Source organism: Vidua chalybeata, chromosome 4 (assembly GCF_026979565.1).
Source record: "Vidua chalybeata isolate OUT-0048 chromosome 4, bVidCha1 merged haplotype, whole genome shotgun sequence".
In the NCBI taxonomy this organism is placed as follows: domain Eukaryota; kingdom Metazoa; phylum Chordata; class Aves; order Passeriformes; family Viduidae; genus Vidua; species Vidua chalybeata.
This window is the reverse complement of record NC_071533.1, coordinates 36,912,337-36,926,819: the sequence shown is the minus strand read 5'-3', so window position 1 is coordinate 36,926,819 and position 14,483 is coordinate 36,912,337. Positions and strand designations below refer to the sequence as shown.

General features: G+C 39.9%; 1 protein-coding gene across 1 annotated transcript; it reads left to right on the top strand.

The window, feature by feature from the left end:
• The first annotated feature begins 10,681 nt into the window (after nucleotides 1–10,681).
• On the top strand, nucleotides 10,682–14,392 carry LOC128787150 (general transcription factor IIE subunit 1-like). Its single transcript, XM_053941098.1, has 4 exons — nucleotides 10,682–11,129; nucleotides 12,421–12,622; nucleotides 13,134–13,360; nucleotides 13,742–14,392. Exons 1-4 carry the CDS (start codon nucleotides 10,682–10,684, stop codon nucleotides 14,134–14,136), a joined length of 1,272 nt encoding a protein of 423 aa, XP_053797073.1. The 3' UTR covers nucleotides 14,137–14,392.
• Nucleotides 14,393–14,483: the final 91 nt, after the last annotated feature.

Below are 14,483 nucleotides of genomic sequence, written 5' to 3'. Positions count from 1 at the left end.
CTGTGTCTGAAAAACTGATTTCTTCTAATTTGGTAAACTGGTAGTTAAAGCTATTATCATAATAAGGTAATTGGGTTGTTTTGGGAGGATTTTGGTTCATTGGTTTTTTTGAAGGTGGGGAAAGGAAGCCAAGTCAGATTACACCATTGTCTGCAATTCACGTTAAGAAAGAAAGGTTGTTTAGGGAGAAGTAGTAGCACCCTTATATCCTAGGAAGCAGATAATGTAGGAGGCAGTAGTTTTATCTGCGCCACTGGCTGCATTGCTGGGACTAGCTTACAGTTCCAACTCTGTTTTCTACACAAGAATGCTATTTACTAAATAATTTTAGCAGCTGATAAAGAAACACGGCTTTTGGTTGAAGAAAATAAAGTACTACTGATGTTCTAGGCCTTAGAACAATGCCTGTAGTAGCATAGCAAGAAGCAATTAAGGGGGATGTAACACTGACAAATTGAGAGCACACAGAAATCAATGTCCCACTGATTAAACGAGGCCCAGTCTAGTTGTACATCTAATTTCTTTTTTAACTGAAGCATGCAAGCAGAAGTGTGTTAGCATGATTGTACTTCCAGGGTCCATTTCTAATCTCAGCTATGAATATTGAAGCCAAATATAACAACACAATTTAAATCGGTGAAAAATGCTTGTGTGAAACAGCTCCTGGGCCATTTGATTCATATAAGACAATTAAACCAAGTCAGATGTTACAGTCCGTACTGTGAAAAGCCCATCACGTGTTTCTGAGTGCACACCTCAACCTGCTAGGGGATTGTTTGGATTTATGTGGAATGAAGTTGTGTAACATCCATAATCAAATTACTGCGTAATTTAAAAATCAGTTTACTTGCTTAATTGGTCTTGTCCCACTTTAGCATATGTAGAACAAGGCAGTGTAGACTAGTAACAGTTATTAAGTAATGTCCCTTGTGCAAGACAGTCCTCATTTCCACACTTGAAATTGCTTTACAATTGCAAAAGGACAGCTAAATTCCATAGATGTCTGTCCAGAGCCTGAATGCCTATGCTGCTATTCACTAAAATAAACAAAGGTATTTAAAAACAAAACCCCCAACAATTGTCTTACTGTGTCTGCCTTAATGTACAAAAAGTGATGAATGTAATTAATTGCTTATTGATCTAACCTTCACCTGTCAAGTCTGAAAGTTTTCTCAAGCCAGACAAAAAATTTAACTTGCTGTTGTTACAGATAGACATACCTATTTTAATGTCAGTTTACTGCCTTTCCCCTGCTGCTGCTGCTCTAGGCACAGTGGTGGAAGCTATGACCGTTTCGCTGAAGAAATGTTTGCAGCTACTTGCAATGTTGGGAATTTGTTTAGCTGCCTTTTATTTTACATAGAAAGATACAATGGCAATGGGTGTGTTTTTTCATATTAATTTGCTGCACACATAGTTGAGATCCCTCACAAACACTGAGGGGGTGGTCTCATTACTTTTTCTTAGGTTTGTTTTTTTTCCCAGGTCAAGTAACCATCCATATATATTTTTCTCTTCAAGTTTACATAAGAGTTTTATGCAGCTTTCCTAATTCAGTTGTGAAAAACAAAATTGTTTCAAAAAAGTCAATATGTGAGCCATAAGAAAATCATACTTAATTTTTGATTATTTACTGCAAAGTCTAGTTCTAGAAAAACCAACTTCAGTCTTAGCTTCTAGCAGATTTACTGTTTATGTAAATACAAAGAGTTAATCCAGTTTACTATAAACTAAATTAAATAAAGTGTTACAGAAGAGACCAAGCTGTTTGGGTGCTGGCATTTAAATGAAAAAAAAAAAAAAAAAAAAAAAAAAGTCAGTTTACAAAGAAAATTTTTCACCTTTACTGTTTCAGGAACCCATGCAGTGAAGCCCCATACCATTTCAGAGGAAAAAAGAATGTCATCTCCCATGTTAAAAAGCAAAATTTTGGCAGTTAATGAGGACAGGAGAAGGCAGGAATTTGAATCTTAATCAAAATCGAGCAGTAGTTCTGGGACATAGGTGCAAGTGAGTTTGGTTTAGAGTCCATTACAAGTCAAGGCTTTGCTTAGAAGGAAAACTCCAGAGCAGGGCCCATAGATGTCCTGGCAAATACCTGCAAGGAAAGCAGCAAGAGTAAATAAAAGATTTTCACTGGAGTGAGCAGGCGTGATGGAGAGTGGAGGGACAAGCAGCAGGTGAGAGCTTCAGGCAGGGTCCACAACTAACAACAAAATACTCCTTCCTCCTAGCACCAGCACGTGTCCCGCTTTCACACAGCCAGCTCCTTGGGCTACAGATGCAAGGAGAAAGAAATGCAAATTAAAAGCTGGATTCCACCTCAGTGGCTGGCAACAACAGCTTATGGCATGGATCATCAGATGAACTCTTCTGCTTTTGGAGGACCAGAACTGTTAGTGAGAAGGGCACACCCAAGCTCTCTGAGCAGTAAAACCTCTCATCCTTTCGACCAGAAGAACAAGATGAGCGAGGAGTAATGCTCAATTAAAGAAGTGGCACAAGCCACAGTTTGCCTTGGGAAGAAAACTGCAGATATTTATGCATTTTGTAAGAAGCTGCCTTTGACAGTTAAGAGAGTCTGGAAACTGAACATACCAGTTAGCCAAAGGCTGTGATCTAGAACCAAGCAGACCATGTGGTTCTTCCCACGAGCTCTGCCTACCAGTTTTTCAGACCATTGTAACTTGGCAGAATCAAAGATTTTAAAGGTCCTTTGTAACTATGTCTGCTCTCACACAGTTACGTACAGGAGAGGACAATAATTAAAAAGGAGCTAGCCTGTTTACATACCAAGAAGCACTATACTTAGGACATTTTCTGATCTGCAGTGAATCAGCTCTGAATTACATTAATTTTATATGGGACAATCTCAGTCTAATCTGTTTTGCAAAGTTTGTTTTCCTAGCTCAAGGGTTACACATGAGCAATAGAAGGATCCCAGTAGTGGGACTGCCTCTGCTGGAGATTCTGCATTTAAGGTAACTCCAGTCTTTGCGTAATGTTTTATACTAATGGTCTTGTCTTTCTTTTAAACTTGCTAAGTTTTCTCTATTTGGCAGATACAGAGTGTAGGAAAAAAAAAATCCTCCAGATTTTTCCTCCTTATATTTCAGTGTCAGTAAGAAAGCTTTTTTTTTTTTTTGGTTTGCACTAAAAAAGATTAGATCACAAGCGCTGAGTTGTTGCAGTGTTGCATTGCCATCTTGTTTTTAAAGCGGAACTTTAATTCAGGCACTAGACATAGTCTTTTCTCAGGCTACACCCACCATCTGAATTGCACCAGTATTTAAGCTTTGAGTAGTTACATATAATTTGCATCAGCGTAGTTTCCAAAATGCTACATTTACGTTTCTGCAAGAGGTGTACATGCACCATCCCCTGAGAGCTGGAAACAGTTCTCTTAAGACAGCCATATCCAGCTCCATGAACCTTCATGCCTTTTGTGTGAACCAGCTGGGAAAAAGAAGTAAATGTGACTGGGTGGAAAGGAGAAAACAGGGAAGGGGAAAAAAAAAAAGTGAAAGGAGCAGGAGCCAGTGTCAGTAAATGTTAGAGGAAAGAGAAACAAAACAGCAGAAGAAGACAGACAGTAGTGGCAGGCTATGAAGATCTGGCAACTGCAGTATGCCCCTCTACTGACCCTTTGCTGTCACGTGAATCCCCAACCAAAATGTGCTTCCTCATCTGCAGCAACTGCTGTTACCATATATTTTCAAATTATGCTGAGAGACAGTATATCTAAATTGATTTTTTAAGAAAAGAATATTGAAATTAAAAATACATATTATATCAAGCAACTGTTCTTCAGATTTAAAATCAAGATAAGTTGCATTAGAAGTATACTGAGGCTGTGAAGTGGCCAGAAGCGTAGAAGCCATTCATTCCCCTTTCTTTTTGATTCAGATACAATCTCTTTGTATGATCCCAAAATTCCCTTTGCAGAGATCCCTTGTTTTACCCACTGCACAGGATGGGCTGTGTTCTTGTGAAGAATGAGAACAACATAACAAAGGAGAAACCTGTTCCAGTTTTCAAGACATCTCTCTTGCAAGAGAAGGGATGATGTTACAGACCAGATACATCTCAGTACCTACTGGGTCCACTAAACTCTCACCCCAGCTCTGCCAAGTGCTGTACAGGCAGTAAGTTGTGGTGTCTAGCTGGTGCCCAGTCTGTGATACCAGGGGTTGTATTTTGGAAGTACGGATTACAGAGGCAATTAAGACAGTGGGAGCTATGCTGCAGTTGTATAAAGTAGTGTAAAGTGAATCCTAATTTTTTTACATCTCAGTTGAGTCTCTCAAAACTATCCAGCAGTCTTGATTTCAAACTCTGTACGTCAGAGCTCCATATGTAACACAGACAAAATATTCCCTTACTTTTCTCATTATCAGGAAGATAAACTAATGCAAAAAGTCTAAAGCTGTCAAAGAAAGTTGATTTAGTTTGATCCCAGCAAGTCTTCAAGGATCATGGAAGGCAGAGCATCACAGGGGAACTGATAAAAAGTGAATGAATTCAATGCCAGGTTTGTACGATTCACAAAATAAGCAGGGCTTAGAGCATGCTGAACATAGATACCCCCATGTTGGTGAGGCATTGACTTTTTGAAAGGGCCAGCACAGGGAAAAAGAGGAGAGATGTGACTGTGTGATTAAGAGCCCTGTGAGCACAGGGCAGCAGGTTCCATACAGGTACTTACTATGATTCTGGCATTTTCTTATATTGTAGTGCTTGAGTGTCTGGGCTAGACAGGCTGAGATTGTAATTGATTAGGAGAATGAAAGATACAGCAGATTCTGGCTTCTATGTGTCTGTGTGAGAAAGAGAGACAATAAAGGAACTTGACACAGATCTCATTTACTCAAGATGTGCACCACAACCTCCCACCATGCCATCTGCACCAGCTCTGCACTGCCAATGGATCAAGCATACCACATTTGCTTTGTGAAGATCTTCCCTATACCTTTGCCCCCCTAAAGCAGCAACCCACTAATTTTCTCCTCCAACCTCTGATCACACTCTATATTTATTTTTTCCTCTGGAGACTGCTCAGCTGATTATCTGCCTTCTTCCTATCAAGTAGCTTGCAAGTGCAGTGCATGCCCATATCATTCCAGATAAACATCCCAGCCACCCAAATGGGTTTGAAAGGAAGCCAAGTGACTTTGCCTATCCCCGTCTCAAGCTCCTACTTTCAATAATGTCTGTGTTACACAATATCACAACAACATACCAGCACAAATCCTGCTTCCCACGGCCCTTGGTGCCAGGGCTACCTCCACTCTGAAATACTTCTTTATTTTTTTTTTTAATAAATAGTATACTTTTTTTTTCTTTTTTTTTTTTTTGGCTTGGCTCTGAGTGTGCAGAGCTGAGCCAGCACCTCTGTCTGCTACATGGGGGTTTGCTGTCCTTGCCAAAGGAGTTGTCAGACACAGCATGACAGGTGACAGCCGTTTCCTGTTTCTGAAAGCAGTGTTCCCAGCCACACCATCCCTCTCCTTAATTTAGAAAGCTGTTTTGTTGTCATCTGGTTCTACACTTCCACATACAGGCTGAGGGCTGTAATAGGAATAACAGCACTGAGGTTACACAACACTTTCCCTGTTCAAACCACTGGGCAAGGAAACCCACAGGAACTGTTTATTGTAAACATATCCCACAGACTAAACCCAACAGGCAGCAGCAAGCAGTCTTGCTCCCCTGCATTTTCTGGTGTAACATGACAACAAAGAATCATGCTCAAGAACCACTATATGGAATGAGGTGTAGCTCTTCAATTTTACCCTGTGGACATTCTATGTTTGCAGTTGAAGGTTCATGCCAAATATACTTCTCACCTCTGAGTATCTGCCAAGTGGATTCTTATTAATGGGGGGAAAAAAAAGAGCAATAGTAGATTTTTTTCTCAGCATAAGAGATGAAACCAATCTCTGCTACTATAAATTGCCAGCAAGACCAGAGCTAATCTCAGGGATTTTTTTACAGTCACCTCTTCTTGCAGTTTCTAAGCAGCAGCCTCAAACCTTTGAAGTTTTTTAAATTCCTGCTTAGAACTGTTAAAATATGAGGGTTTTTTTTTCTAATATCCACCAGTTCTCAGAGGCACTACCTTCTGTAGTGACATTTACAGATGCCAGTCCCACAATCTGTCCTATGCAGACAAACACCCACACCTTGACTCCTCAGTAGACTCCTCAGTGGAGTCTGACTTGCCACATGCCTGGCAAGTCAGAGAGTCAGAAATGCAGCAACAAATAGCAGTAACAAAAGCACAATACATGCTGCAACATGTACAGTGGAGCTGTAAGTTGCATCACTACAAAACACCAGCCTCCACTGTGCAGATATTAAAAAAAAAATTCAGAGGCACAGATTTGAGATGAAATGTGATGATTGCAAATCTAATAGAATTCAGTATTTTAACCCTGTACTGTACAATGTCTGGCAACCTTATTTCAACATTGTTTTTAAACAGAGATATCTAATCCATAATATAGTATCCATAACTTTATCTTCTAGAAAGGTACAGTGAAAAATTGCTCTTTCTTTCCTTTTGAAGACATAAACCACCTAAAAGGATTAATAAGTAAAAATATGGGAACTAGTAACCATTCCAGTTTTTCCTTCAAGATATTAAAATTTCCAGTTCAGTTTGGTTCTGAAAGCTTCTAAACAAATTATGTAAATTACCTATCCTAAGTACTTGGTTCACAACAGCAACAAAAGGAATTAACGATTATGTTACTTTTAGTCTTCTAAAGTTATGCTAATGAAAACACTAATCAAAGACTGCAGTCACCTTTTCAGTCCTTTCCTGTTGTAGGTGGATTTCATGGAGCAATAAGATTTATAGCTTCATCATGACACAACATAATATATAAGGCTGAATTCATTCAGTTGCTAATGAAATGTGATTTGGGGACTCTTGCACCAGCTGGGTGATGATTAGGGCTTATCACAGATAGGTCTAGGAAAAGGCTGGGAAATACTTAAGCTTGTTTTGCAGTTGCTTTGAGCTCTTAGGAAAGGAGCAATTTCTCTGCAACATCAGCCTGAAGTTTTCTGCCCATACAAGAGAGGTAATTATAAGGTTTTTAACTGATTTGCAAGTGATAGGGTTATATGAAGTCTGGCAAAATCCTATCAAATCTTTCAGGTTTAGTGCCTTTTAAATTGTGAGATAGGTACTTTGTCTTCTCAGCTCAAAAAAAATGCTAATTAAGCAACTGGCTTCAGAGAAACCTTGCAAAACTTGCTCTATACGATGCCTCTTGACTTGAAATTCTGCTTTTAATAGTTGCCTGCTGGCACAACAAGCAACTCTGCGTAGGTTTCCCACAGCAATAAGGGGATCCTAAATGTGGTTTCTGATTATGGGAATGGCTCCATATAGACTGTAAGTAGTAGGGCTACTCAAACATCTATGTTACTGAATAATTTTTAAAACAAATGTGTTAAGAAGATAGTTCCTAGCCTCATAAAAATAAATACTTTAAAAGCAGAGGAAGCTCAAAGTTAAAGTCTGACTTCCATAATATCTTGTCCATACATGCTATCAGCTGGGGGAAAAAAAAAGGGAGGGAAAAATCTACATGAGTAGTGGAATACCTGTCTCCTTAACAAAGACTATAGCTCAGCTGCAGAGCAGAATTCTGTTTAAAGCCCTTCTTGCTTCAGAGGGCTATACACTTCCTACTCTTTTCCTTGGTAAGGGTGGTCTCCAGCTCCTCTCAAAAGAGAACTGCTGCCTGTCAACTGAAAACTACACAATAACTTTTTAAAATCAATAGTTTTCATGAACTGTGAGATTTCAAATTGGGTGATTAAATGACTGAGAGGTTTTTCAGAGTGGATTGGAGAAATAAAGCGTCAAATATAGCAGTGCACAGTAGAAAAACTTTTCCCCTGTTTTAATTTTAAATAATTTTATTATAAAATACATCCAAATTTGATTCTTTTGTAGCCTAAAGGAAGATTTCTTGAGGGGGCTGTTTTTCCCATGAATGTCTCTTACTCAGATCAAATTCAGTCATTTTTGTAAAAGAAAGCCATTTCCTTTTGTATTGAACCAAAGCCTTGCATATTTTAAATTCCTCTGCAAATGGACAGTGGGTTCTATGGATTTGTTTTTGAAAACAGCTGGTCACTTGTATCCCAGAATTTGTTCATGATATTTAAAGTTTGTGTTTAGGTATGGTAGGGGGAAGGTTAGGCTCTGTTGTATGAGTGTGGTGGGGTTTTCTGGAGTTTGTGGGGTTTCTGTGTGTTTGATTGATTGGGGTTTTTTTCCTATGACTATTTCACATGGTTTTAAGACTGTACCTGACAAGCTTTCAACATCAAAGTGCCCAGAAACACTTCAGAGTAGTGCTTGCTTTAGACACACAAGTACACAAGTGCCAGTCTGAGCTAAGGAGTCATGCAGAGAATTGGTAGGTCAGCAAACCTCCTGCTTACAGTTCAGGTCCTGCTTCTTCCCTAAGGATGTTACCTACTTATTCTACTCCCTTTGAAATAATTTCATTCTGTAGTTGACTTAGGGTAAGAAAAAAGAGTTATGAGAGCTGTATCTAATACAAGTCCTTTAAGTGCCAGCATTCTGCTGACATATTAGCCAAGAACTAGATGAAGAAACAGTTTTGTTCTTTTGTTTAATACTGCCACAATCCAACTGGAGGTGATATGACACAAAGCCACATAGAGGGCACCCCAGCCCTTTCTGAGATGTATCCCAGACCAATGCATGTAAGCAGTAACACTCCCAATACAGATGCTGCTCCTCAGCAGGGCTGCACTGGGTTACAGAATTCCATGGTGGCTGCTTTCCTTTGGCCCTGTGCTGGAGGCTTCAGTGCCTCCATTCTGTGGACTCTACCCAGTGTGGAAGGACAAAGCTCAGTGCTTTCCAGAGCGCTTCTCTGAGGAAAATCAAAGCCATGCTACTCTTCTCTAAAACTGGCTGAAGACACTGTCTATCCTTTCCTTACTGCTAACTATAAAGCAAGCACAGAAAAAAAGTTCAAAATTAGGCCAGAAAGAGAAGCATAAGTTAGCATATTTTCCTGTGGCTTAAATTTATTAAGCCCATTTTGAGGATAAGGGCAAAGGAGAAGTGAAAGAGTAACATAAAAAAATAATATTAACAATAAAAAGAACAACTTTTAAAAAGTGCTTATTCATGAAGGCTTTTGTCAAAGAGCACAGAAATGCTGCTCTTAGTCTGAGAAAGATTGTCAAGGGACAGACTGACTTTGCCAAAACTTCACTCCTTACTGTTAACTCTAACTCTCTTGGAACAGAAGAATTTAGGTTAGGAGGAGGATCTGGAGGCCATCTGGTCCCTTTCTCATGGCAAAATTACTCTCAAAGCCAAGTCAGTCTGCTCCAGCTCTTGTCCTGTTGAAGTACAGAGATTCAACCTCTTTCCTGGACAGCCCATTCCAGTGTTCCCTCACTTTTCCTGTAGGAAACTTAGGTCATCACCTTCAGGGTTTCCAGACTCAGACCAGCAGGTTCCATTGCCTTTGTTTTCCATAAGGTAGACCCTGTGAAGTGCAAATTTAATTATGGCCTAAGTACTAGGCTAGTGCAAGTGGTTCTGTCTGTTTAACTAGGATTTCTAATAAAGGTTCCCTGGAAGTTCTCATAGCAATATGCAGTAACATGGGCTGGAGCTTTACCAGCCACTGCAGTGGATGCCAGGGCTGGATGTAGTGTGCCATAACATGCCATCCTGTACCCTCCCAGCTCCTGACCCAGTGGCTACACCAGTACTCTGGCTGTGCATTGCATGGCTCACTGCAAAACCATCTGACTAGAGGCAGTGGTGTCAAATACTACTGTAGGATTTTAACATGTCTCAAAGAAGGGAATTAGCATGTAGCTTTGTTGAAACACATTCTAATTTTTTTTTTTCCTTCTCTCTCCTTGCAAGTAAGAAACTGTTAGGACAGTTGGACTGATTAAAATTAGTTATATTCTCATTAATGAGATTAGGAATATGGCCAGAAGTCCTACTTGTAGATGAGAAGAGCACAAAGGGATAAAATGTGCTACCCCAAATACCTGAGGGCCAGATAACTTGTAGCATCCTGTGCCCCAGCTTTGCAAAATATTTGTCTGATCACAGCAACCAGCAGAAATACCACAGAGTGTGTGAACAGGTGTTAAAATGCCTCTTGTGGCTTTGCCACTGAGCCATATACAGTTTCAACTAAGATTTCTTGTCCTGAGCTTTATTTTTGGAAGCTTTACTTTTACTTCTGTTCTTACCTGGCTGGCTGTGAATGCAAGCAGACAGACCTAGACGTGCAAGTTAAATGTGCTCTCTTCTGGGAGGATGATGAACTTCCTGTAACACACTTTCCTAGGTATCTTCTCTTTACACATTTTTTACACAAATAGGATTTTTACACAAGAGGCTATCAATATTTCAGGGGTAACCATTGTACCTCAAGATTTGATAATTTCTGATACTTATTAATAGCTTTCCCATCCCCAATGCAGGTTAAGGATCTTATATTCCTCTATTCAGTGAAGACTCTTGCAGAAGTGCAGCACAGCAAATGACATGTTTTACATCTGCCTGTGAGCACTAAGAAGCGTTTGCTGCAGCTCACCTCCCTTCTCTTTGTTATATAGCACTTCTCCACTGACAGTGGTTCACCTCCTGATGGAGGAGCAAAACGTGCCCAGCGAGGTGCCGGCAGCCCTAAAGCGCCTGGCCAAATACATAGTGCGTGGTTTCTATGGTGTGGAGTGCTCCCTGGCCCTGGATGTGCTGATCCACTACCCCTGTGTGAAAGAGGAGGACTTGTTACAGCTGCTCAAGTACGAGCGTAAGCAATTGCGCACTGCCCTCAACGCGCTCAAGGCGGACAAGCTGGTGAAGCTGCGGATGCGAGTTGAAACGGGGCCTAATGGGAAGAGCACGAGGCACAATTACTACTACATCAATTATAAGGTGCTGGTGGATGTGGTAAAATACAAACTGGATCATGTGCGCCGGAAAATAGAAGCAGATGAGCGTGATTCAACGACCAGATCCTCTTTTAAATGTCCATCTTGCTCTAGCACGTACACAGACCTTGAAGTCAATCAGCTCTTTGATGCATTTACAGGTGTGTTACTTATATTGCTTATTTGCTGTTATTTTAAAGAATAACCCTAATAGCACAAAATTGTCTCCTAAGTCAACTTTGCAATAAAAGCATTGTTAGAACGTTAGCATATTTGTTAGAATATGCTTCTTGTTTGCTGGTGGACAAGGGTCTGGAACAGGGGATGCTGGGAGGTGAGGGTAAGAAAAGTGCTGCCTCTGTAGAACATGCTAAACATAACAAAAATTCATCTTGAATGTACAAGCTGGGGTTGAGAATCAGATTCCAGGCCTCAGCTTTGCTTTGAACCTGGTTGAGTAATCTTAACTCATACAAGTCCGGTGATTCTCACTTCCTCATATGGAAATACGAACACAGTACTGTCTTTACTCTGCTTTGAATCTTAGTTAATCCATTTGTGTGGTCAGTCCTTCTGACAGACGAGTTGGACAAGATGGGCAAAACCATTTGCAGTCACCTACTGTACTAAGCATCTTGCAGTTCAATGGCACCACAGCAGAGCTGTTCTGTCACTCCTGGGCTGGGAAGTTCAAGCTCCTCATGGGTCAACACAACACATCCATAGCAGAAGTAGTGTCAGAGCTTGTGGATTTTTCTTCTCTAAAACCAAAATAACTAAAAAGTATTATTTCAAAATGAGTCAAAATGGCAACATAGTGAAATACATTAATCGGAGCACAGCTACTGTGTTGACATCTGGGTCATGGGATCTGCAAAGGATGCCAGAACCAGGCAGAATGAGCTTTATATATGACTAACCTGAAATGCCAATGGTTAAATTTGTGTTCTGCCAGTTAGCGAAATCATCCCTTTCTTCTAAATGGAGGGACTCTGTCAAGTTACTAAAATGCAAACACTGAAGCTAGTGATATATTTTTACAGAATAAGCTTGAAGTTTTGTCTGTTTTCCTGAATAAATATGGGGTTTTAGCATATGCCTTGAACTCTGACTCTGGAACAACTAAAATCAGATGCTACTTATGCTTGATAACATCTTCTGTTACATTAAGAACTGAGAAGATGAGACTGGAGAAGAAGAAAATAAACTAATGATAGTACATGTCTATCCAGCTTAAATTTCTCTCCTGAGACATTTCTCACGGGCATAACAAGTGTATAATACCAGTCTGTCTCAAGTTTGCCTATAGAATTGAGTTCCCCATGTTAATGTGAACAAATGGATAAAGTCAGAGTCTGGGTAAATATCCAGGCTGCAGGCTGCTTAACAACATCCTACTGATCTTTTTGCATTCTATGAACATGACAATTCTCACTTTGGAAAACCTTGCAGAGACTTTTCGCTGCACTTACTGCAACACTGAAGTAGAGGAAGATGGCTCAGCGTTTCCAAAGCACGATGCTCGAACGTTGCTGGCCAAGTTCAACGAGCAGATCGAGCCTGTCTTTGTGCTGCTGCGTGAGACCGAAGATATTGTGCTGCCCTATGACTTGCTGGAGCCTCAGCCAACAGAAATACCAGAATTATCAGAAAGGTATGAACATCACACTAGAACTTCTGATCAATACAAATCCCCCCAACAACTTAACAGTTGTAAAATCTTTGAAATACTGAACTTGCAGCCTGTGTACTCCATTCTGCTTTGTTCAGTACAGTCAGCTGTTTATAATGAAGAAGCCTGTAATATCTAAGGTATCCTAACTTATTGCTATACCTTTTTAATTTTTGATACATTTTTAAAGTAATTTATTTCCCAGATTACTCCCTCAGCTAATGTTCATAGCCCTTTCTATAAGAAAGTACTATTTCTCTATCATCCAGAGATGCACTACTGAAGAGACCTTGCAAAAATCAGTGGTTCAGAACCACTTGCCTCTGAGAGGTAAAAAGCAGTGTAAATTATTAGAGCACTTGTTAAAGCTAGTCTGCTGACAAAACATGTTTTTGGGGTTTGTTTGTGATTGTTGTTCAAGTTTTTTTTAATGGGAACGGGGGGGCGGTTCTTGCCTGAATTCTACCTCTTCAAAATGTGTCACCTCATTCAGCTTTGATCCAAAGTTGGGCTCAAGTGTGCTGGAATCCTGCAGCCGCCCTGAAAAATGGGCACACAGAAGTTCCACTTTTGGCCTCACATACACCCAAAACTTAACTATTGATGTCCAAGACTCAAAGCATGAGAAGAAAATAAGAGAAAAAGCAACTGAAAAGCAACCTATCTGGTTGTCACAAAGCACTGTGGAAGGAGCAGCAACAGCCACCAACAACAGTGTTGGTAAGTTTAGTGAATTCACAAGTTAATTCCACAGCCTTAGTGCAGTTAAATACAGCTTTCCCACTGAAAATGTAGTGAGAAGATAATGTTTCAATTCTGTGTTTGTGGTTATCAGACCTTAGTTTCCAAAATCTAGTTTTAAGACTGATTGAGGTTTTATTCCTAAAGCCAGAGGTCAAGTGTGTCCTAAAACTTCTGGCTTTAGCCATGCAATAATTCTAGTGGTAATTTTTACAGTGGAAAGCTCTCAGAAATGTCTGTATTTTCAAGACAATTCTAGTGTGGGTAAAAAAGATCCAGAATAGAAAAAAATAATCTATGTAGGATGCCTGTGGTAACTGTAAATGACTGATCCCTCTAACACTTAGTGTTGTGTATTAGGAGTAAATGCTTCTGAAGAAACTGAAGAAAATGTTAAAGAAACTGGCATGGATAATGAAATCATCAAGACTCTTCTGGTCCATGAATCCAAGTCATCATCTAGCACAGACCAGGCTCCTATTGTCAAAAGCAAACTACATGGATCACACAGTGATAGCAGTGAGTTTGAAGAGGATGCCAAGCACTCAAGAGGAGCAGGAATGAAAGTAATAGGCAGCAACTTTGAACAAGAGGAGGAACAGGAAACTCTGGGTCCTATTTTAATGGTAGCTGGCCAACCCTGTTCATATGGCCAAGTTAGTGAAAACCCAGAGCTTGTGTCTCTCATGACAAATGAAGAGAGAGATGCTTATATAAAAGTAGGACAAGAAATGTTCCAGTCTGTCTTTGAGTAACTACTACTGTAGGAATGAATATCCAACCTCATATAGAATGGATGAAGCTTCTGACTTATGTTCTTCAAAGTTTACCACTGAAGGGTTTTGTTTGAACTTGCTCTTAAGCAAGATGGTTATCCTGTAGTAGGTAACTACAGTTCAAATATTTTCATTGCAGCCACAGCAAGTGTTGTTTGTTGTTGTAATGCTTAGACTGTGGATGATGTAATTAGTTTTGGAGCATGAATACATTTGGATACATTTGGATCTGATTAAAATAACATCTGAAAAGCCGTGATGTAATCTATAATAAGAAATAAATTATTCTACCTCTCTCACAGAAGTAAAAGTTACTTCCAGTAGTG